Source organism: Nyctereutes procyonoides, unplaced genomic scaffold (assembly GCF_905146905.1).
Source record: "Nyctereutes procyonoides isolate TBG_1078 unplaced genomic scaffold, NYPRO_anot_genome, whole genome shotgun sequence".
Taxonomy (NCBI): Eukaryota; Metazoa; Chordata; class Mammalia; order Carnivora; family Canidae; genus Nyctereutes; species Nyctereutes procyonoides.
This window is the reverse complement of record NW_026575135.1, coordinates 21,154,220-21,177,895: the sequence shown is the minus strand read 5'-3', so window position 1 is coordinate 21,177,895 and position 23,676 is coordinate 21,154,220. Positions and strand designations below refer to the sequence as shown.

At 52.9% G+C, this 23,676-nt stretch overlaps 1 protein-coding gene across 1 annotated transcript in view; it reads right to left on the bottom strand.

The window, feature by feature from the left end:
* Positions 1 to 237: 237 nt before the first annotated feature.
* PAX5 (paired box 5) overlaps positions 238 to 23,676 on the bottom strand; it is a 186,859-nt gene continuing 163,420 nt past the window's right edge. Inside the window, exons 9-10 of the mRNA XM_055302426.1 lie at positions 6,600 to 6,686; positions 238 to 314 (exon numbers count right to left, since the gene is read on the bottom strand). Of these exons, the coding sequence (XP_055158401.1) occupies positions 238 to 314; positions 6,600 to 6,686 (164 nt within the window). The remainder of the gene's footprint in view (positions 315 to 6,599; positions 6,687 to 23,676) is intronic.

Sequence of the window (23,676 nt, the reverse complement as noted above, 5' to 3'; positions counted from 1 at the left end):
GTTGGGAGCAGCTTGCTGATTGACTCTTAGAAACACACGCGTGTCTAGAAGTCTAACAGCCTTACCATAGAGCCCCAGAGTCCTTGGCAAGAAAAGGTTGGGAGGGAGTTTCAGGCGAGTGGGGATTGCTGGAGGATGGTCTCGCTGGGCCCCTCTGGCCATCTTCGGAGGGGACGAGAGGCTACCGCCCTCAGTGATATGTGTGATAAGTGCTTGGCGCCTGCCTGGCTCCGAGGGTCAGTGCCGGTCGTAGGCAGTGGCGGCTGCTGGCGGGGCAGCTCCTCGGGCCGCGGCGCTGTAATAGTACGGGGAGCCTGGGAGAGACAGAAGAGGACACAGAGGTTCCAGGGTGACCCTGTGCCCACAATCCCATACCTGGGGTCCCCTTTCCATCGGTGACCCCCACCCTCTCCCCTTCCTCCCAGGCCACCAAGATTCCTGCCCCAGTCTGTGCCCCCAGTTGCAAACCTAATCAGGGTTGCTTCCTGCCAACAAGATTTCCAGGCCCCCTCACCACCTAGAGCTGGGGTGGGCAGACTGGGGCCTTCAGGTCAAATCCTCCCTGCTGCCTATTTTAGTAAACAATGTTTCACTGGAACTCAGCCTTGCCTGTTTGTTTCTGTGTTGTCTTTGGATGCTTTTATGCTACTATAGCAGAGCTGAATACTCCAACTGAGGCCACATGGCCTGCAAACCTAAAATATTTACTATCCAGCCCTTGACAGAACAAGTTTGCCAACTTGAGGATGAAAAGCCATCACTTCTTAGTCCACCCCATGGATAGTTTGTGACCTAGCTCTGCTGACCTCCCTGAATGTACCTCCCACAACCATCGCCTCCCACCCCATACCACTCGCATCCCATACTCCAGTGAAATCAAACTCTGCAGGTGTCTCAAATGCACCCTAGTACTAATAGCAACTACCTCTGGATAAACATTTCTTTTGCCCCACACTGCTATGCCTTTCACGTGTGTTGTCTCCTTTTCACCTCCTGGGCAGGTGAGGTAGGCCACTTCATCCTGCTGTCCTGCCTCTGTGCCTTCTTCTGCGCTCTGCTGCCTGAAGCCCCCTGCCCTGAGCACATGCTCCTTTGTGGCCTGGACCCTTGCTCCAATCACCTCTTTTACTGCTTCTTGCCCCTTCTCTGGACAGAGAGCCCCACAAGGGCAGGGGCTGGGCTCTGCTCTTCTTGCCATAGGTCCTCAGGCCCCAGTCTGCAGCCGGGCACTTGCCAGGTGCCCACAGCCAGGTTTGATGAGTAAACGAACAACAGCGCTGAGTAGCAGAGCCCTCTGCCCACTCACTCATTTATTTGCTGGCTCTACTGGAGACCGTAAGGGGCAATGATGCACAAACATCACAGACTAACGTCCAGTCAGCAGGGGGATGAAAGCTCTGAGGAAGAGTCAGGTTTTCTGGAGGATGGGGGTTGGGCTGGGTTTGGAGGGCAGGAAGATAGAGACATGGGGCACCTGAGGTACGTAAGTCCCTGGGAGAAGGGTGAGGTGCAGCCCTGCTGCCTGTGACCTCCAGACAGAGCCAGTGTGAGGGCCAAGCTGGGTTCCTCCCACTGTCTCAAGGCTTCATCCTGGGACTACCTGCTTTGGATGAGGCCTCCAGGAGGCCTACACTGGGCCCAAACTCCTCCCCAGCGGTAAAAGGGTCTGGGGGGCCCTGGAAGACCAGTGGGTTCTCAGAATCATGCAGGTTAGAGATACGAGGCCACCACTGCCTCACCTTACAGGTGAGGAAACTAGGCTCAACAGACCAAAACCATGTGCCCACGCCATGGGGCCTCTGAGCGCCAGAGCCTGCATGCATTCAGGACTCTTCCCACCACAGTGCAGTTCACATTCTGTCTACCCAATGCTGTAGGGCCCTGTCTACCCAAGGGGACAGTATAGGGGTCTTGGTAGCCATGGAGACTATGCATCTCTTGGGGTGGGAAGAGTGAGCTACTTAATTTCCCAGGGGAACAGACTCAGGTTTATTCTGAAGTCCCAGCCAAATTCAGACCAATCCTGGTGATTCTCCCGGATACCATAACTGAGCGCCAAGGCCTGGACTCTATCACTCTTGGTTGAGTGATCCCTTGAGTCTCAGTTTTCTCATCTATAAAAGGGGGGTCACAATGGGGCTATTGAGGGCACCATGAGATAAAGATGTGAAAGTACTTTGGAAGTAGATATTTTTCTAAGCCACTTATAGCCAATCATTCTTTCAATTTCTAAAACAATTCCATCAGGCAGGAACTAGTATTGTCCCCATGTAGCAGATGAGGAAGCTGAGGTACGTAGCTTCCCCAAGATGATATAGCTGGTATGTATTCAAGAGGGCAGGACGGGGGAGGCACTTTTAGCATGTGCCACTGGCCCTCGAAACCCAGTCCCAATGAACAGACATACTACTTCCTCCCTTTGTTCTCTCCCGAGAAGGCAGGATGGCTCAGGCAACAATGACAATAGAGGAGCCGTGCTGTTCCAGAAGACACCAATTCCATGCCTACGTGTTCGCAGCGATGGCTTTTTCTGCTACCTCCTCTGTCACCTTCCAAGTTAGAGCCCTGACTCAGAGACACCTGTCAGCCAGCCTCCTCCACTCTCTCCCTTGGATGGGGACAGCATTAGGACATTCACCCACAGAGAATCTGCAGTGCCAGCCCTGCATCCTGTCCTCAGATGAGACCAGGAGAGAAGAATGTGTGTGCGTGCACGTGTGTTTGTATGTGTGTGTGTCTTCAGTGGGGACATCCCTGCAGGCCTGGCATGGCACAGGAGCAGGAAAACCACAGGGGCTGCCCTCACAAAGGGGCCTCAAGGGGCAGCAAATGGAAGTGAGGCTCCTTGGCAGCTCCTGGCTCAGCCCTCTGAGTTCCCCACTGGCCACCTCTCACCCCCAGCTCTGACTCACTCCCTTTCCAAAGCCTAATCTCTTGGCCAGCCTGTCCTGCAAAGTCAAAAATGCATTTACCATGAGAAATGAAGACATCACCCTACAAAGCGCTCTTTCTGATGCCCACTCGACCTCCATCTAGAATAAACCTGTCCATTTCTTCTGTCATTTTCCCTCTCTAATTCACAGCGTCGTCAATTTGCTTTCTGACACAGTCATTCCAGGCTCCTGCTCACTGCCTAACCCACAGGCACACCCATTCTAATCCTGAGTGGCCACTGCTTTCTTCCCCACCCCCTGCCTCTGCGCCCTCCCAGCCTGGCTGGGCCTCCTGTGGGTAACCTGCAGGCAGCCCCAGCATAGGAGGCTCGGCCGGGAGGGGAGTCCTCCCTAGAAGTCAGTGTGCAGCTTCCCTAGAAGTGCTTCCCATCCTCACGTTGGTGGTGTTGCTGTGAAGGGGGCTTCGACTAGGCTGGCCGAGGTGTGAGCAGTGTGCGTGTGAGGGCGGGAGCACACGGAGGGGCTCTGTGCGTGGAGGGTCTCACCTGTTTCCAAAGCTCCGACTGATCTAGCGGGAGCACCAAGCAGTCTCACAGCGGGCCCCCCCCCCCCGGGTACCTTCCCCAGAATAATCAGTCTACATCTCTGGTTCAGTGGGATTCTTTCAGCTAAAGCCCCGAAAATGCTCTGGATAAAGGGCAGTCTGGTAGACGTGAATGGACCTGGAACTTATTTGCAAGACTATGGTAGAGTGAGCCTGGCAGCTCGCTCATCTTCAGGAAAGTGGGATCACTGCTTATTCGGGACTGTGGGCCTCAAGAGAGCATCATATTCAGCTCCTGCTTGAACGAAGCTGCCAGTGGCAATTATCCTCATTTCACACCTGAGGCAACTGAGGCCCAGATTGGTGGATGACCTGACTATGATTCCCCAGGTTACAGACCTGGGAAGTGCAGGGGCCACTTCTCATGTTTATAACTGCCCAACATGGTTTAAACTTTTCCTGTGTTTTCAAGATTTTCTGTAGTATGAGGCCTGCCTCTTTGAACGAATTAATTCTCCCAGCTCCGCCTGCAGCTGCACAGGTGTGTCACCTGGGCTCTGCCAATTAGAGTCTCTTGCATATGACTTTGTGAAGAAAGCAACATGAGGAAGTGGGTGGGCTGAGAGCCTCCATCTGCTGAGTGGATGGCAGAGGCATCCAGCTCTGGGTGGTGGTAGCGGAGAGCTCTCACGCACCCTCGCTGGAGCAGCATAGAGCATAGAGCCAACTGGCAACAGCAGGAGGCCTAGAGCAGCCCTGGTGGTGTGGCTGGGTGTTGTTCCCAGCTGTGTGTCTCACACCTGTCTCTTTGGTCCTCCAGGAGATGCTGGAAGCCTGCAATATCCCTTAATAAATTGGTTTTCTGCTTAAACCAGCTAGAGTGGATTCTGTTGTTTGCAACTGCAAGTCTGACAGATAAATACAATAATCTGGCTTTCAAAAATTGATCAGAGCTGTTCTCATTACATATACGATCTGAGTATTCAGGATCCTCCAGGCTTCTTACAGAGGGATGAAGCCTCTTTTCCTGGCTGTAGTACTATTCAGACTTAGTTGGCCAGGGAGAAGAAGAGTACCACATCGTATACTGGTTATGAATATAGGCTCTGGGATTAGGGTAACCTGAGTTTGAGTCCTCATTCTGCAATCTCCTGCTGTGTGACCTCAGGTAAGTTAATTGTCCTTTCTGAGTCTCACTGTTTTCATCTGTATAATATAGATAATAGCATGTGCTCCCTTGGGCTGTTGAAATGATAAAAAATAAGGTGACCCACATGACGAGTTTTGCCCAGTATCCACACAATTAGCAGGTAGTCATTTAGATGGACAGGGTTTTGGGACTTTCTCCTCTTCCCTATGTTGGCTCTAGCCCCTCTCAAGGCACTGAGCACCTCCCGGCACAGACACCCTCACCCGAGACTCCCTCACCCCCAGCGTGGAGGCTCCCTGAGACAGAGTCCACATCTTTCTCCTACGAGGCACACAGCCCATGCCTCACACCTGGGGATGTGAGCTGGCCTTCACTCCAGTGTGAGCAGTAAAGGCCTCAAATGCCACCATTTTCCACCTTCCCTTGCCATCTGCTTGGGTTCCAGACCCATCCCTCTGCCCCTACCTCTCTGAAAGATGCTGGTTCAGGGAGACCATGGTTAGCCGTTGCCTCCCAAGAATGACAGCTGGGCCAACTCAGAGACCCAGGCCTCTCAGGGGGGTTATTTAAGGAAAAGCATTAGGTAAGTGGAGAGACATGGTTCAATACTTAGAATTAATTTTTACCAAAACCAAAAAAGAAGTCTGAGACATCAGTCCACAGATCAGCCCCTCCAGACCAGCCCCATAAATAGCAATATTCTAGTCTTCTATAAAATGAAATCTGCAGGCATAGGGACCTGGAGTACTACCTGGCATTGTTCTTTACTGCACCCACTAGTCTTACATGACACATCATAGTGCTCTGGGCAGCTTGAGGCAGCCCGAGGTCCGAGTGCATGAAAAAGTCTAGCCAGGAAGGGATGGTGTCTATGTCACATGTCTGCCCTAGTCACCTAATCACAGTGGTGACCACATGGCCTCCTTCACAGACCCATGACCTGGCAACTTGAGTCTGAAGGGACCAGGTTCTTGCTTTTCTGATGAGGTCTGTTTCCCAGTCCTAAAATAATTCAGGATCTAGGAATTAATATATTATTATTATTATTATTATTATTATTATTATTATTATACTTAGGCTGCCCTAGTTAAGCTGGACAAACCTGGGTGGTCTCTGAGACTTGTCCTGACCTGTGTAAGAATTCTTCAGCTGACTGCTGGGGCAGGATCCATGTTGCTGACTGCAGGCTCATTGGCTAGCTCTGCCCCCAGGTGTTAAGTGACATCTGTGAGCCTGGTCCCCTGCTTCATGCTCCAGAACCTTCAGCTCCCCTTATTGCTCACCAGCTGGTTTCATGTAAGTTCATTTCAACACAACAAAAGGCTCTCCTTGGCCTTTTGAGGGCTGAGTTAGCCCTACTTGGTCTTTGGAGTGGCCCAAATATCTTTGATGATGTACACAGGTCAGGCTGGCCCCAGCAATGGATCATCTGCCAGCCTGAGGCCTGGGGAGAGGTTGGGTGCCTGGGGAGAGGTTGGCTGAGCTTGGAATGGGTTGACTTGGAAGGCCTTTAGCCGCTTGCAATCAATTTCCAAAAGGAGCTGGCTCTGTTGATGTCCATGGCAGACATCACTAACCAATCACTAAGCCTCCGAGTTCTGATCAAGACAGGTAACCACTACCAATCAATTCAGGTTGGCCTCCTTACTGCCTCTCAGGGATTTCTCACTGGAATATTCAATGATCCTTAAGAAATATGTTACTCCCAGGCAAGCACATTTTCTACATTCCTACCATCCCTTCAATGCCTCTTTTTCTCTGTTTTCCTTCTCTGCCGTTTTGCCTTATCCACCAAAACCTCTGGGGAAGGGATGAGGGGATGAGCAGGGCTGGAGTGGTGTTTACTGTCCGAAGCTCCCATCACAACTCTCAGATGGCAAATATATGAGGCAAGCTACCCACCCCCACTCAGGGCCCAAACCTCAGTCTGTCACAGGACCCAGCCCAAAGAGGGATCCTACTGGGGCAGCTGATGGCCCAGGAGCCCCACAGGGCCTCCACCAGTACTCACCAAGCAGCCCCGGGTTGGGGAACCTCCAGGAGTCGTTGTACGAGGGATACTGAGGGTGGCTGTAGGGGCTCCCGGAGAACTCGCTCCCTGCATTTGGTGGGCGGAGAGAGAAACAGGAACCAAATGTCAGGTCAGGTTTGGAATATGCCAATGGCGTTTGCCTCTTACATGACCTGCAGGCACTTTTCATAACCAATGAGGGCAAGTCTGGTCCACGTCCTTATCCAGTGGACGGCTAACACTGGCATTGTATTTCCCCCTGCAACATTTTTCTTAACGGTGGGAGTGAATACCAGCCTCTAACATATATACCATGAAACTACTACATGCCAGGTGTTCCCTGGGGTTACTGGACCATTTCACAGGTGAGAAAACTGATGCCCAGGGTCTCTCACAAAATGACCTTGACCCAAGTTCAAAGCTACAGACTTCCTGGCTCTCATCCCTGATGGAGGCACTCCAGTACCCCAGTGTGGTCTGAATTCCACTGCCCACATGTTTCCCACGTGGCTCTGGACTGAGAAGCCAAAGGTGACCTCTGCTCTAGTCTGGCCCTCTGTGTTGTGAATCCAGAGGTGGCTGCTCCTGGGGCCCTGGCCTAATGGGGAGGATGAGACAGAGGCTCAGGCCCCATGCCAGGAGAAAGCAGATGGCACTTTGCTGAGCTGAAGGGATGAGCCAAAGGGCTGGGGAGCACAGCAGAGGGAGTGGGTCAGGGCCTTCTAGGCATTGGGAAAGGGGCAGCTGTCACTGCTGGGGTTGCTGAAGCAGAAACCACAAGCTGTGCCAGGGTGGGCACAGCATCGGGGAAGGGGGACATAGTAGGACCTGGGAATGGCTCGCTCTTGCCCAGCTGCTCCTGGGGCAGTGATTCTTGCATCTGGCACTGCCCTGTGCTCTTTCTTCAGCCTCAGGGGAGCCTGTTTACCACCAGCCAGTTATAGGAAAGGAAAATTCCTGCCCTCAAACCTTGCTGCCTGGGCTCTGTAGCAGGAAGGGCCCTGCCTGCCTCCTCTGAGTGGCTGGGATCCCCAGAGGGCACCGTTTGGGCCTGACTCAATGCCTGGCACCGGCTGCGTTGGTGGCTGGCTGTTGAGTGGCTTTTTAAGCCACTGGTTCCGGAGCATGTGGGCCCCTCCCTGGCCGTGGTGACAGGAGTTATATAGCCCCACGAGACCACCCTCAGCCCAGACATGCTTCCATGCATTCTCCAGGATGCTTGCTGAAGGGCCAAAGGGCAAGCACCTCCAGAAGGACCAACCAGAAGTCAGGACCTGAAGCACTGCTCTCCCCCATTTCGGCCAGGCCCAGATGCAGGGTCCCTGGAAACCCACCATGTAGGGCAGGAACAATGAAGGAAGCCCGAGGGGCTGGCCTCCTCCCCATTTCTCCAGGCATCCACAGGCGGAGCGTGTGCACACTCACACACACAGACACACACACGTGCTCCTCCTCAGGCCTCTCTGGGGGCCACTCCCAGCCTGACAGGCTGAGCCTTCCAATTCTCTGTTTTTTATGCCTCAGTGGTCAGGGTGTCAGGTTCCGGCGTAGGGAGGGAGAGCATGGTGACAGTGCCGGGCCGGGCCGTAGCAGCCCAGCCTCCACATATCCATCAGAGCCTCCTCCTCCTCCTAGGAGGCAGGGTGGGGGATCAGAGGGGACAGTCGCCCTCCCCTCAGGGCTCTGGGCTGCCCCATCAGAGGCACTTCCTGACAGCGTTGTGCCTGGGCCCAGGGCTCTGCTGGCAAAAGCTGTCTCAGCTTCTCCATCTAGCAGCATCATGCTCATCTGCCAGGCTCAGCTCCAGGGCCACCTCTTCCGGGAAGCCTCCTTGATCTCCAGCCTCTGGAAGTGCTAGCCTTGGGTCCATTCAGCTGGAGTTAACTGTGTGTTACCCACCCTTCAGCCTCCACAACCACCACCCAGTCCCCAATTGGCTAACATCTCTTTCTCTGGGAAGCCCCCACTTCAGGTGCACCCAGTTTCCCGCAGCATCACACAGCACCTACATGGGGGGTCTCCTGTGTCATGGGAGTGTCTGCCCTGCAGGTCTGGGTGTGGTTCCTCTGTGCACCTCTGTGCCACCCCCCACAGTCCCTGGGTAATGCCGTGTCCACAGTGGATAGTCGGCATTCCACAAATCGCCGGTAGCTCACCTGCCTCTACCTGGTACATACTGCTCTTGCACAGCTGTTTGCATGGCCTCTCCCTCACATCCTTCTAGGCTTTGCTCCAATTTCATCTCCAGACCACCAAATGTAAAATGGAAACTCCACCCCACCCTTCTTTCCTGCTATATTTTTTTTTTCATAGAACTGATGACAACCCAACATATCTTGTTTTTGTTGTGCTGATCTTATTAATTTTGCCTCCTCCAGTACGATGGGGAGCAGGGAGTTTTGTCTGTCAAAGTCACGTCTCCCTCCCAGTGTCTAGTATAGGGCCTGGCATCTCGCCGGCCCTGAACGCTATTTGTTGAATGAATGAATGAGTAGGCACCCCACAACCAGCCAGGGACACAGATGGTGGCTTCCACTACTTCTGCTATTAGTACTGAGAGCCAGGGGTGCATTGAGCACCGGCTGCATGCCAACCAGTTTATCTGATCCACTGCTGGGTTCCACTCACAACAGCACTCTGCTCCTCGGTGGATGATATGAACCCCTGGAGACCCCCCTGGCTGGTGTGCTGAGTGGGGGCTTCGTGGCCATCCTCAGCAAGCCCTGTCCCATGAGAAGCCCTGGGAGAGTGAGCATTCGGAGAAGAGGAGCTTCACCATCTTGCGGCATGAGGCTGACCCTTGGGGGTGATCTGGCCACCTGCTGGACACTCTGGAATGTTCTCGGATGATATGATGGACCACAGAGAAAACTAGTGTAGGGAGCCCTCACCCCAGGGGATGTGGGGAGGCCAGGTCCTCAAATACCAAGGAAGCTGCCTGCCTTATAGACCTGGCCTCACCTGCCCTTGTGGCTGGGAAGCAGCAGACTGCCTAGGTTCAAGCCTACATGCTGCCACTCAACCCGGTGGTCTCCAGTCAGTTCGGCACAGAGACTGGGAACAAAATCTCTGGAGCCAGACTGCTGGGATTTAAATCCTGAGTCTGCCTCTTCTGAACTCTGTGACCTTCAGATCATTCAGCCTCTCCATGCCTCAGTATCCTCTGCAGTAAAGTAGGAACAATTAATAGATGCCACTGCATGCGGTCATTGTAAAGACTGAATGGGTGATACACAGAGTGCCTGGTACACAGTGAATGCTAGCAAATGTCGGCCATGATGACAATGACCTGATACTGGTCACCAAGGCCTCCCCAGCATCCAGAATCTCATTTAACCCTCCTGACAACCCTATGAAGCACACAGGTGGGTGCAACTGTCTGTGTCTTCTGTGTGAGGAAATGGAGGCCCAGGAAGGTGGGGGAACTCTGAGGTTGGCCTCCTGCCCTCCGGTCCCAGACTCTCTGCCTATGTGACACTGCCTTCCCATCTTTGGCCTGTCTCTTTATTTTTTTAAAGGCCATTCTTGTCAGCTGAGCTTGAATTTCACTTCTCAGGGGCCATGATCCTTTTAGCAGGGAAGGAGGCCCTGTCCTTGGGGGCTCAGTGGATCCCACCTGCTGCTGGCTTCTCTGGGTCTGGAGGCTCCAATCACCTATTTCATCTCTTCTGCTTAAAGTCACCACATTATGACATCCAAAGGACGTTCACCTTCTTTCCTTCAAACCTTACAACAGCAGCTTAGAAAAATGAACCCTGTCCAACCAAGAGAAGGTCTGGAGAAAGCACTGGGGGGTACTTTCTGGAGTGCAGAAGAGCATGTGAGCCAGCAGAGACAGGATTTTGATATGGAGAGGGAGACAGGCACAAGAAAGGTCGGGGTGGGACTGGTCAGAGCGTGACGCCCTGCATGGCCAGGTCATCATGAGGCCCAGCAGAGGCAAGCCACAGAGCAGAACTGCGTGGGGCCAGAACATTATGCTTTTCTTCCAGTAGAGCTGGGACCCAGGGAAGACTAGGGAGCAGCAGAATCTGGAGGGCAGGCTGGAGAGGGTGAGCCTGTGGTCAGGGAAAACCAGCCAGGTGCCTGCTGCCATAGTCCAAGCAGATGGAACGGAAGCCTGGGAGACAGCATGGCTACAACAACCGCAGGCACAGAACGATGCTCTCCAGGGTGGAAAATGAAGTCCCCCCCTCAGGCTCATTGTTAGGACCCCCAGAAGTACAGCTAGCCTGCCTGAGACAAAGATCACACAATGAACACCTTCCCAGATGGCAGCTACACTTGTGGTAAGCAGAGCTGCAATGTATAAACTTGTAGAACCTGCAACTAATGTAACATGTGTGTCAATTCACTCCCCTACAAAAATGAACTAAAAAATAAACACCTTCTCTTGGGTAGCCCGGGTGGCTCAGCGGTTTAGTGCCGCCTTGGGCCCAGGGCCTGATCCTGGAGACTGGGATCGAGTCCCACATCAGGCTCCCTGCATGGAGCCTGCTTCTCCCTCTGCCTGTGTCTCTGCGTCTATGTGTGTGTGTGTGTGTGTCTCTCATGAATAAATAAATAATTTAAAAAAAAACCACCTTCTCTTACCCCCACCCAGCACAAAGGACAGCATGGGCCCCTTGAGCCTTTCCACCACCCAATCCAGGCTTTTGGCATCTCTCAGAAAATACCAACTGCTTCAACTGTGAACCATTTATCCATTAATAGAAAAGTTTCTGTGAGGTAGATTGGGGTGCCAGCTCATGCCCAGGTGTCTGTCACTCAGTGGACAGTGAGACCTCCATCTGGGAAGCACACAGCACCTGGGCCCTCCTTAGAGAGAGCTCCTGGGCTGTCTGGAGTTGGTCACATATAAGCCCCTAGGAACTCTCACCAGCAAAACATGTCATGATCTTCTCCATCCCCAGCCTCCTGGGAAGGAGCAGTCCCAAGGGGGAAGCCAGGATTGGAGTGAGACCAGACTTGGAGTCAGCACTGCAGGTTGCCCCCTGCCCCCAAGATGCCATAGGAGCTGAAAGCAAAGAGGGATCAGGGAAGGTGTGTACACAGATGAGGAAGGGAGGGGGGGGTGGGCAAGGGTAGGCTCTGCACTCAGCCTTCGGCTTACTGGCTGTGTGGCCTTGGGTAAATGACTGAACGTCTCTGGGCAGAGTCGCTTCATCTTGAATATGGGCCTACATCATGGGATTGGGAAACAAGGTAATGTTACCAGAAGAAGAGAACTCTCCCCTCTTCCCACACGCAGGATGCTGAGGTAGCAGAGAAGAGAGGGAGGAGGAAGGCCCTAGAAGGAATTTTACAGCTTTCACTGAGTTCTTGGATATGCAAAAGAAAGCCATCCAGGATTTAGAGACCCAAGTGCAGTGCATTAAAAAAGCCCTGTGCATGTCCCACCGTGTGTGTGTGTGTGTGTGTGTGTGTGTGTGTATGCGCGCGTGTGTGTGTGTGTGTATGTGTGTGTGTGGAGAGTAGGGGGTGAGGGACATTTAAGTGGGTGTCTAGATTCCCATTCTAAGTTGTCCGTATCGGGGGCTGTAACTACCCCCTCCCCCAACTACCATCTCAGGTACATCCAGTAAAGCCTGTTACCTGTCTGAATTCCTTTCACGACCAGGTTGGTGTTTTCTCCTTACATGCATATCAAAGGTGGTGGCTGAGTGCTTGTCTGGGTGGCCCGTGAGGCTGAGGTGATCTGATGTGGTCCAAGAGCAAGAGAGATCACAGAGCCCGAGAATTTGGTGATGTCAGGGAACCTGAGCCAGAGTGTGTGAATGGGAGCCTCCCCTGGAAATGGGGCAGAAATCCTGGGAAAGACATAGGACTTTTCCACGAGGCAGGGGATAAGGATTCGAGTCCAGCTTACTTGATCTCAAGATGCCAGAAGATACTGGCTGGCTGCTGTCGGCACTCTGTCCTGGGTAAAGGAGCGGTGGGGCCAGAGGGGTGACTGCATGAGCAAAAGCAAGGGGGTGGGACCAGGCAGATGGTACATAATGGGGCTCTGGGCCACAGGAGCCAGATCCCCCACCCCCACCCCACCAGCTGTCAACAGGTCCAAGAACAGAGGGCTGGCCCTCTCTCAGGCTCACACCCAGGACCACACCAGCAGGTGTGCTCTACCCTACATTTCTGCCCAGAGCTCTCTACCTTTGGAGTCAGACAGGCCTATGGTCCAGGCTAGACCCTGCCACTCAGAGGCTGGGTGGCCTTGGGCACATGGATTTACCTCTTGAGCCTCAGTTTCCTTGTCTGTAAAATGGAAGGAAGGAAAATCTCTATTTCTGAAGCTTGGGAAGATCACATGACTTAACAGTTACAGATCTTTACAAACCCCTGTGTGGGGAGGACCTGGTGCCTTCTCATCACTGATGGTAGGGAAAACTCAGTCTTTCCTGCTTCCACCCCAGACGCTCTGTCCCCTGACTGCTGAAAGAGGCCCCTGACACGCAAATCGAAAGTCCTTCCAAAGCCACTAAACAGAATAAAGCTGAAGGATGTATGTTCTTTCCTCAAAGACTCAGAATGAAAGCAGAGGCTAAAGAAATTTAGGTAAATGATGGGTTTCCACAGAACAGCGCTGCCTTCCAAATATAAAAGAACTAGTGGTAAAGATTAATGGGGTAAGTAGAAAGGACTGATTAAAATCCATTTAAAAAAAATTTAGGCAGCTTTATTTTAAGGCAGCTTTCCTGGAGATTCCAGGGCCAGGAAAATTGTCAGAATCCGAGATGTTTTCTTTCTCCTTTGCTAAACGCTCAGAGATGGCAAGAAAGTCGAAGTTTCCTAAAATTCTCAGAAGTGACAGGTAAACCGGCTCAGTGTAGCTCTTAATTAACCCAAAACGACACCTGCCAGATGATGGGGATTTGCAGAGCTCGCCGGGGGCCGACCCCATCTGCAGATGGTGGGCTCCCACCTCTGCTCGAGACCTTGGCCGGCTGTAATTAACATACGGAAAGTCTTTCAAAGTGACTTCGCAGCCAAGTTCTATTTCTGAAGGATTGAAGCTGGGCTTTAAGAGAAAAGCTTTACAGAGGAGGAGGAGGAAGGAAAGATTTGGAAAGGACCATGAGATTTCTCCAGCTCCTCCCTGTGGTCCTGTAGATCTGCATGCTATGCCACGACTCGGGCATCAGCGGGCGCTCTGCATCGCCGTGCCAACTATAACATGCCACGCAGGCACAAACCTTCAAATGTGTGTATGTTATATGCAATTGTATATATATTATATTCCTATTTTAGGTATGACACGTATAACACACATGTATACACATATCCGTGTATACATACGTGTATACACAGATGTGCATGTGGGTGTGCATGTGCATGGGTGTGTGAGTAGGTGTGTGCATGCACACCAGATCTTGGGGCTCAGTCAAAACCTCTCGAGTGACTTCAAGCTCCTTCTCCCCACCAAGACTCAGTTTTCTCATCTGTACAGGAAATGTGTATGGCCGAGATTCCAACAAGTGGCCTCAAAAGTCTTCCGGCACCAACACTCTTCCTTCTCCTACCCTCCCTGCACCCATACCCAGACAGGCCCCCTTGAAGACCAATGCTTCTCAACCTCCCTCTCTGCAGAGCAAGACCTCCGCGGGCTCCCAACAGGGAAAGGAAAACCTGAGCAAACTCAGTAAAGGTCAGCCGTGTCAGCCCAGACAGCCTGGCACATAGAGCATCGATCCATTTCTGGGAAAAACCTCTTCTCCCACCAGCTCAAGCCAGCCACGAAGGCCTTCAGAAAAACAGAGAAGAGAAAAACCGAGAGAGAGGGCAAGAGTGAGGGAGCGAATGCAGAATGTGTCTCATTTCTGTTTCTCAAGAGAACTAGGGCTTCGCAATCGGGCAGCAGTGCCGGGTGGGCCCCCGTGAGACCAGGCTCTGCTGCTGACCGGCCACGAGGCGGGTGGGTGACCGTTGTGGGCCTCAACCTGGTCCTCTGTAGCCAGGAGCCTGCTGTGCCTTGAGCCCAATTCCTGCCGTCTACAACCACCAGAACCTGAATGCAAGGACCCTCCAGGGACCTCAAGGGAAACAACTCCACTTTCGCATCACTGTACCTCCACTGTGGGCTATGGGGCACATCCTAGACCCCACCAGCTGGCCGTCATCAGAGGCAAGAACTGGGGCTTTTGAGCCACATGGGGCCAATCAAAATATATTGACGGTCAACCCAGTGTTTTAAAGGGACAAGTATGTCATCAGCCACAAGCAATTTATAACTATTGTCTTGTCCCCCAAGTCTGATTTCTCATCTTTTTCTGTACGTGTCTGGCCCCTGTAGACATTTCAACTGGAGGCCCTTGGCTCTGCTATGGTATGTTTTGAGTGGTTCTGCTGCAATTTTAATCTGCTCTCCTGCTGTGGTATTATTCCAAAATTCTGTCCCAATGCCCTCATCTAAGCAAACAATGGACAAGACAATGCGCAATGTGCAAATGGCTCTTGCAGCCTCACCAGGGTGCAAGACATACCTGATCTGTGTGTATGCGTGTGGGGCAACAGAGTTCCTTGATGAGTCTCTGATGAGCCTCACCCGGGAGTGCCCCCGCACAGCATCATTGTGAGAAACAGAAACAAGCCTGCGAGGCAGGGGCCAGAAGCCCCGTTGTGCCATTCAAGGACCTGCAGGGTCTGGTCCCAGTGAGCTTCTGAGTCACACCTCCCACTGTCCCCCACTCCCCGGCCCCAAAAGCCAAGTGCCATTCCCTGTAGGTTCCAGGGGGCTCATCTCCATCTCCGCATGCTGTGCCCTCCATCTAAAGGGCCACCTCCCTCTTGCTCCTCATGTCCAGTCTCCCAGCTTGTCAAGACCCAGCTCAAATATTGCTTTCTGGATTGATCGTCCTAGCAGAGAGCAATGCCCCACTTTCCCCTGAGGCCTCAGCCCCACAGCCCGGAGCACTTGATGCTCAGACTTAGGATAGATGTGATCCTCATCTCCATTCCTCCATTGGGGAGTCTGTCTGGTTCCTCCTTGAGGGCAGGAGCCAAGACTCATCACCACGTGTGAGTGACAGATCTGGGCGAGGACCTCCACTGTCCCCAACTTAGGGCCCGCCCACAGCAGAAATGCTAGTTGAGGGGGTCTTGCTTGGTCCTTGGCCAGCCCCTGTCAGTGTCAGATCCAAACAGGTCATGAGAACATGCTAGAAAAGCAGTAATAAAACTCTAGTTCTTAATCTTTGGTAGGAGCATGAAACAGAGAGAGACAAAGGCAGCAAGACACACTGAAAAGGGAAGTGGGCCACGTTAGTTGCAGGGGTGAGGGTGCGGCTCCCACAGAGGGAGAGGAACACTGCATGGGTGCTTCTCGGAGGGGCTGGCCCTTACCAGGCCTCTCTGACACACAGGGACAGCACCAAGCCTGGCTTTACTGCAAGAATTGAAGAGAGGTTTCATCGTTGCAGTTTTGGTTTTGTGTTTTTGTAAGGCAAGAGCAAAACACTGATTGCTACACTCAGAAAAAGAGCAAAACCAAATTGCATTGCTTGGGGCTGCAGCTGGGAGGGATAACCGGGAAGGGTTTTTTCCTTACCACCCACCTGGCCATCAGAAGGTACTCAGTCTGGACATCTGAAGGTCTCTCTGAGTGACCTTGCTGGAAGCCCCCGTTCCATGACCTAACCTGCTAGGCTCCTGATTCCACACAGTTCCGCTGGAATAACATTGAACTGTATTCTCAAAGGAATCCAGCTCACACATCTGTGACAGATGTCTAATAAACTCACCAGGATTTTGGTAAATCTATTCGATTCAGCAGTCACAACGGCCCTACTCCATTCAGAGCTCTGTGCTAGGTCCTACGCCACTCAGGGAGAGGGTCTCAGACTCTAGTTCTCAAGGAACTCCTTGCATCTAAGGGGTTCTTAGGCCCAGAACTAGAAATTCGGGTACTAGAAAAGGGTGAGGCAGGTTTAGAAGCAGAGAGGAAGGTAAAATGTATTCTAGTTGGGGTATCCAGGAGGGCTTCTTGGCTGAGATGTGGGCCTCCACGTCATTTAGTGGGTTACCGAAACCTGTCCCTATGCACCTCCTGCCAGCCCTGGCTGCATTCAAGAGTCAAAGTGGGCTGCTTCCATCTCCAGGGAAGGGAGCCTGGGGACGAGGTCAGTCTCTGGATGTTCCCAAACAGGAGGCCAGTTTAGCAGGACGCCGTGTTTCCTGGCCTGGGATGGGCCACAGAGGCCCCATGAGGCAGCTGCTACCATGGCACCACCCAATAAACCCAGAAACTCTTTAACAGTTCAGAACCACATCATGATTTTTGGAAGTAACTGTAAAACAGTGGGCCTGATTCTCTGTGTAGGCACTGGCAACAGCTGTGGCTGCCACTCTGTGCTGATAACTGAGGGATGGAGAGAGCAGGGGGTTGCGGCCAGCAGTCCCCATTTAAGCCCCTCAGCCATGTAGCTGAGTGGCCTTGGAGAAGTCACTTTACCTCTCTGCACCTGACCTCCTCATCTGCAACGTGGTATTACAACACTCACACAACCAAAGGATATTGATGCATTTCGAAGTCCTTTGTGAATCAGAATGTGAGGGGCTCCCTGATGCAGGAGTCAGTCCTTGGCACAAAGCATGTGCTCTGTGTGATTGTTGAAAAAAGTGGATGCACTTGGCTTGTTTTTTTTAACGAAAATTGTATTCCTAGGTAGTTTCCTCGTATTTCAATAAGTGCCCCAAACACTTGATTATAGGGAAAGCCTTAATCTAGGAGTTAGGCCAGTGACCTCATTCTGTCTCTACCACCGTGTGACCTTGAACATGTCTCTTTCAAGTTCACATAACCTCAGTTACCCCAAGTGGACAGTGCTGGGGTGGAAAGTAGACAAGGCTGGGTTCCATTCTTTGTGCCACTAAATACTTTTCCCTCCCAGACTCCTGTCCAAATGACACTTTGCTTGCTTAAATGATGATTCTGATGCCATGCCCCTTTACAGCATCCTACGAGGGCAGCCCAGGTGGCTTAGTGGTTTAGCGCCGCCTTCGGTCTAGGGCCTGATCCTAGAGACCCGGGATCGAGTCCCACGTCGGGCTCCCTGCATGGAGCCTGCTTCTCCCTCTGCTTGTCTCTCTCTCTCTCTCTCTCTCTCTCTCTCTCTCTTTCTGTGTCTCTCATGAATAAACAAATAAAATCTTAAAAAAAAAAGTATCCTACAAGGCATTTTTGGGGGCAAATCAGCTATTTCCACCAGGTTGGACTGTAAAGCCCTTCTTAGTGGCTCCCAGACTCCCAAGTGGCTCCAGCCTCCTCCAGTTTGGGTGCCCTCTAGCCACTGGGCACATTCCCAGAGCCTTCAGGAACTCTTACACTCAGCCCAATGTCTTTGGATGCCAATCCAAAGCTGATGTACTTTTTCATGGCCTCGACCTTGGCCTGTCCCTCAGAGCAGCCAGGGGTCCTCCTCTGAAGAAATCGCCTCCCCCTGACCAGGCCCAACTCAGTACAGAAGCCTGAGCATCCTGCCGCTGACTAATGAGAAGGAGGTGATGGTGTCATACCTTGCTGGGAAGTCACAGTGCTAGTCCCGACCTGAGCCGCCTGCCATCAAATTTTAATGCTGCTGCTGACATATTTATGGAACGCCTCACCAAGTGTTTGCGAGGACACCAGACAAGATTTACCTTCACAATTACCACCACGATGCACAGGCTTTGCCGTGCACTGGGAACTCGGTAGCACAGAGGTCCCAGGCACCAGGGCGCCCCAAGCAGTACACTCAATTCCGCACACCTTTCCTACCCCCAGCATGCAGGGCCCGGGGCCTGGGGAGGCAGACATGAATCAGACACGGTCCCTGCCCACCGAGGGCCCACAGTCTGCGGGAGGGGGCAACACACACATAAATTACACGGATCCTGGGTGGCTGGGGACCAGTTCGGGGATACAGGTACAGAGGCAGGCGAGGCTGGAGGGGGGGAAGAAAGGGAGTTATTTCTCTATCAGAGTCAGTGTTAAGAATGAAGCCAAAGACGGGGCTCCTGGCTGCTTCTCTGCTAGGAAGGGCTCCGCAGGCTCTCTCGTATCCCTCCCCCCATGCTGGCCTCCAGCTCACTACCTGAGCCCCTCTCCTATCCTCTCTCTTGCCTAGGAGTGGGATGCAGCCTCTGAGCTCCTCATGCCGTTCTCTTTAAGTTGTATGGCTCTCCCAGAGTGGAGCTGCCCTCGGTGCAAGAATAATGTGCAGTGACCCAGGCTGGTGGTTCTCAAGCCTTGCTGCCTAGTAGAATCATCTGGGGAGTTTTGAAAACCCCAGACAACCAAGACACACCCCATCCCAGTTAAACTGGAATCTCTGGGGTGGAGCCAGATATCAGTATGTGTCCAAACTTCTGAGGTGACTGCAATGTGCAATGAGTTTGAGAACCACTCAAGGGTAGCCACATCAGCATCACTGGGCCCCATTAAAAAGTTTAAAACACAGCACCCTGGGCCCCTCTCTGGGCTTACTGAACCAGAATCTACTCTGGAAGATGATCCCCCAGTGGCTTGGCCACAGAAAAATTTGAGAAGCTCTGGTCCCACGTGAAGGGGTTTCCCAGGGTCCTCGGGGACACACTAGTGTCTAGTCCCCAGGTCCTAAGGAGGCCAACCTCTAAGACCACCAAGAAGGGCCAGCTAGTGGGGGTGAACTCCACGCAGGTCATTGGGCAGCCACCACCATTACTTGGGGAACCTCGATCAGGCGCTTGTTCTGTGCAGGGAGCTGACTCAGAACCTCCCTTCAGGCCAGTCCTCACAATCCAAGGACCAGGAAGTAGTCTCTTCTCTACCACAAACTCACTGCAGCAAGGCCTTTCCTCAGTCCAGGCCTCAGTTTCCCCAGAAGTGTAATGAGTAGGTCAGCCCTGAAATTGGCTGTGCTGATAGAGATTTCTTCTTTCTTAAATTCAACTGACATGTTCATCTGTGTCCACTGTGACACGGTGGCTTTGGGGGGAACAACCTGGGGCTATGGGAGAGGAGGGGAGATGTCTTTGGCGGCCAAGCAAGAAAGAGGGGAAAAGCCTCCTGAGGGAGCAAATGCAGGGCTGGGTGGGGGGGCACCACAGGTGTGGGGGGCAGACCCAGTCTGTGTTTATCTTGATGCCAGGCACACAGCAGACAGTCTATTTATCCACTTATTTATTCACCAGATTTTGACTGAGTGCCTACTATATACCTGGCACTGTTCTAGACACTGAGGATACAGCCATGAACAAAACAGACAAAAGACCTTGCCCTCATAGAGCTTGTATTCTAGTTGTATAAACAAAACAAATAATTAAGAACACAGCATATAGCATATGTAAAGAAAAAACAAAGTGGTGAAATTTTAGATAGTGTGGGTAGGAATGGCTTCATCAAAAAGGTGACTTTTGAATAACCAGCTGAGGAAGTGAGAATTAGCTATGTGACTATCTGTGGGAAGAGCTCTCCAAGCAGAGGGAACAGCAAGTGCAAAGGCCCTGAGGCATGAGTAGGCAATGTGTTGGAAGAGCAGTGAGGAGGTCTGTACGGCTTGTACGGCTGCAGAGAAGTGAAGGGGAGTTAGGCAGAAGATGAGGTCAAGGGTCAAGTGGGGAGGGGGAGATCATATAAGGACTCTAAGTGAGCACATGGGAACATGTCAGGAACATGTCGGGAACATGTCCTGACTCAGATTTTAATGGCTTGCTCTGGTCGCTATGTTGAGAATGGACTAAAGGGGCAGCATTGGCAGTAGGGAGGCCAGTAAGGAGGCTACTGCAAAGGTACTGAAAGATTAACCTATCTACAGAGGGGTCCCCTCTGGCCATTTGGAGTCTAATGCCACAAAATTGAGAAGGGCCATGCAAGCAGATGGCCAGCTGGCCAAAGCCAGGGCACTTACAGAATGAGGCTAGATGTGGGCTGTTGGGTGGAAGGGAAAGCACCTGGCTCCGTATGACAAGGGGCCAGCCCTTTCCTCTCACTGAGTCTACAACAGAAGTGATAACCAAGGGTACCCACAGGATTGTGATGAGGATTCTAGGAGAGTATGCCTGTACCAACTGTAGGTAAACTGAGAAAGAGTATGGTGGCAGGAGGCACTCCTGCCCTGTCCTGCCGCCTACCAGGAATGCAGCAGGGCGTTGCACCCCGCTTCTCCACTAGGGGGAGCCTGGGCAATTCTTCCTAGAGCAGAAATGCAGTTTGCAGGCATCCCTCCAGTCTCACCCCCCGGAATTTCGAAGTCCCCAGGAAGGCCTTCTAGAGTGGGAATGGCTGGGCCCCTGAGCTGTCCTCAGAGTGTCTGGGACCCTGTGGTTGGCAGGACTCGTTCTTTTCAAGAGCCCAACAGCAACTATTGAGAGACTGGTTGGTACATGGAGCCCTAAGGTTCCATCAGGCTCATGCCATGGGCCCCAAATAAATGAACCAAAGACTAGGTGGAAAAGAAGCCACCGATGGCTGAAAGTTTGTGGTCTGAGGCACACATCTGGATGACTTTTAGTTCACCCGGGCACATGTCTGCACGTTTTCTCTCTTGGTCCACATGTTATTAAACAGGCTTCCAAACCTGTCCTGAGCATCTGCTCTGTGGTAGGATTTGCACTGAGCAATGGGTGGTGCTGTGATGCAGCAGGGACTCAGGGTCATGAGCCCTCTTTTGCCCCCACCCCAGGACAGCCAGGAGCCAGCTAGGGTTTTGGATTTCTCAGGGTCGCTCTTACCTCTGCATTTATCTGAAGGCTCAAAAGGCCCAATGAGATTCCCATAAAACAGACAAAGGGGCAGGGCAGCCATGTAGGGGTGAGTAGGTCCTTCACCGCATAAGAGCTACCAGCTGATTAGGTAAGTGGGGACTGAAATCCATCCTGCTCTCCACTCACCAAACCCTGCATGTTGGTATGGGGCTGTATCTGGCTCATGGAGAGGAAGGAACAAGCTCCTGAGAAACAGCATGGGGGAAACTTCAAGGCTTGTGGCTCCCCCTCTTCTTCCTGCAGCAGCTTCTTCATTCTGCTGTCACAGGTCAAGAGGGGAACATAAGGATGGATACAGAGGATCCCCAAAGACAGTCCCACCCGGGGTCTTCCATCAGTCCACATTTATTCAGTACTGAGGATGTGCCAAGCATTGTAAGAGCACCAGTCGCCTGCAAGGTGGTGTCATCATGCTTTTCTCAGAAGCAGATCTGGCTCTCAAGGCTCTGTATTTTCTCCTCTAAAAGGGCGCTGGAGCAAGCAAGACTGGACTGTATCCTGGCCCTGCCACTTGGGCAAGTTACTCTGTGTGAGCTGAGGCCTCAGGTAAGTAAGATCAACACCAACCTGGTGGGGTTACTGTGAAGGGCACGCAGGTTGGGAAGGACCAGCATACGGAAGTTCTCACTAGATGGCACCTACTGCTCTAAAGCAGGGCCGTCTCCCTCTCTTATCCTCAGGACAGCCCTGGGAGGAGAATCATAGAGACACCCGCACTATAAAGATGCAGAAGCTGGGGTCCAGAGAGGGGAACGAGCCTAAAGGCTCATGATCCTGGAGGCAGGATTGAGGCCCAGGGGTGTGGAATCCCGGTCTAGGGCATCCTGCCCACAGCACACACCTTAGCCTCCCCAGTTCTCCATTATGGCCTAAGGAACTCCAGGCACAGTTTGGGCAGAGATGTTCCAGGTATAGGGGAGAGGGGGAGTCCTGTGTTAAGTCAGACCAGGAAGACAAAGGAGGGAGAGCCAGGCAGGGTTTGAATTTGCTCCTGGTGGAAGGTGCCCCAGAGTCCCCATTCTCAAAACCCACCAGCATTGAGGGTCCCCGTGCCCCAATCAGGCCGAGTCGGGGTTGGGGGGGCGGCACGGCTCCACCCTCACTCTCTCCCATGGCCCGTCCGGCCAAGGCTGGTGGACCCCAGCCCCGGCCAGCCTCCCCCACCGGCCCACCTGCCTACTTGGCTCCTCCGGCCAGCCGGCACGGTGGCAGGGCCTGCCGCTCCCCGGGGAGTCCGCGAGTCCGCCGCCAGGCCTGATGGCGCTGACGAGGGAGGGAGGCCGCCAAGCTGTCAGTCTGGAGGTGGCCCTCGGAGCCCCTCCTGGCTGGAGCGAGGAGGGTGGGCCGGCGCCGGAGCCGGGCTGTCAGGGCCTTCACGGAGACGAGGCCGGAGAGGCGCTGCCTGACAGCTCGCCCACCGAATTAGGACCATTTGCATGCTAATTTCCAGCGCTCTGGCGGGCTGGCAGGCTGGCTGGGGTGTGTAGAGTGTGCAGAGAGAGGCGCGCGGCCTCCCTGCCCGCGATGGAACAATGCTTGACTGATCTAGCTGCGTTAACGAGCAAATTATGGTAATTTTGTTATTACAAATGCATAGAAATTTCCAAAGCGGGCAGCCATTCAGGGCAGCTCCCTGCTCCTCCCCACTCCTAAATACTGAGCCCCCTGTTTGTACACATGGGCTTGGCACCCACTTCGGGCATGAAGATTTCCAGGGGCCAGGCTTCCCTCGGAGCCCTCCCGGGGAGGCTGGCCACAGGCCAGAGCATCCCCTCCTGTCAGCAGGCCAGCCCCGGGCTCCTGCATCCACCAAACCTCACCTTCTGGTCCCCCCGAGTCCCTGCTTAGTCCCTGGGCCTAGCAATCCCATAAACCTGCCACCACTGAGCTGGTTTCTTTCCATTCTGAGTCAGTAACGTGGGTGACTCTCCCCACAGATACTCCAAGGACTTGAGAAATTCAGTAATTTCTGGGCCCACTCTGTGAACTGGGCTCAGGACCCAGGAGGAGCAGAGGGATTGCTGGATGAAGGAAGGAAGGAAGGAAGGAAGGAAGGAAGGAAGGAAGGAAGGAAGGAAGGGAGGGAGGAAAGGAAGACCAGAACTCATCCCACAATTGAGGACAATTAAGAGACCCCAGCCCTGGTCAGCTCACTGGTGGTATAATTAATCGAAGACCTCATCAGAGGAGTTTGTTTGTCAACTGGCAACCCCTCCTGGCATTTATAACTGTCCACTGTCAAAAATCACAATTTGTCCCAGTTTTTCTGGTGGTCTTCTTTTTGATTAAAACTATGTTTTTGGAAGCACGCTCTGGAATGCATCCAGACAGAAACCGTTTCCAAGAAAGTGAGCCCCTT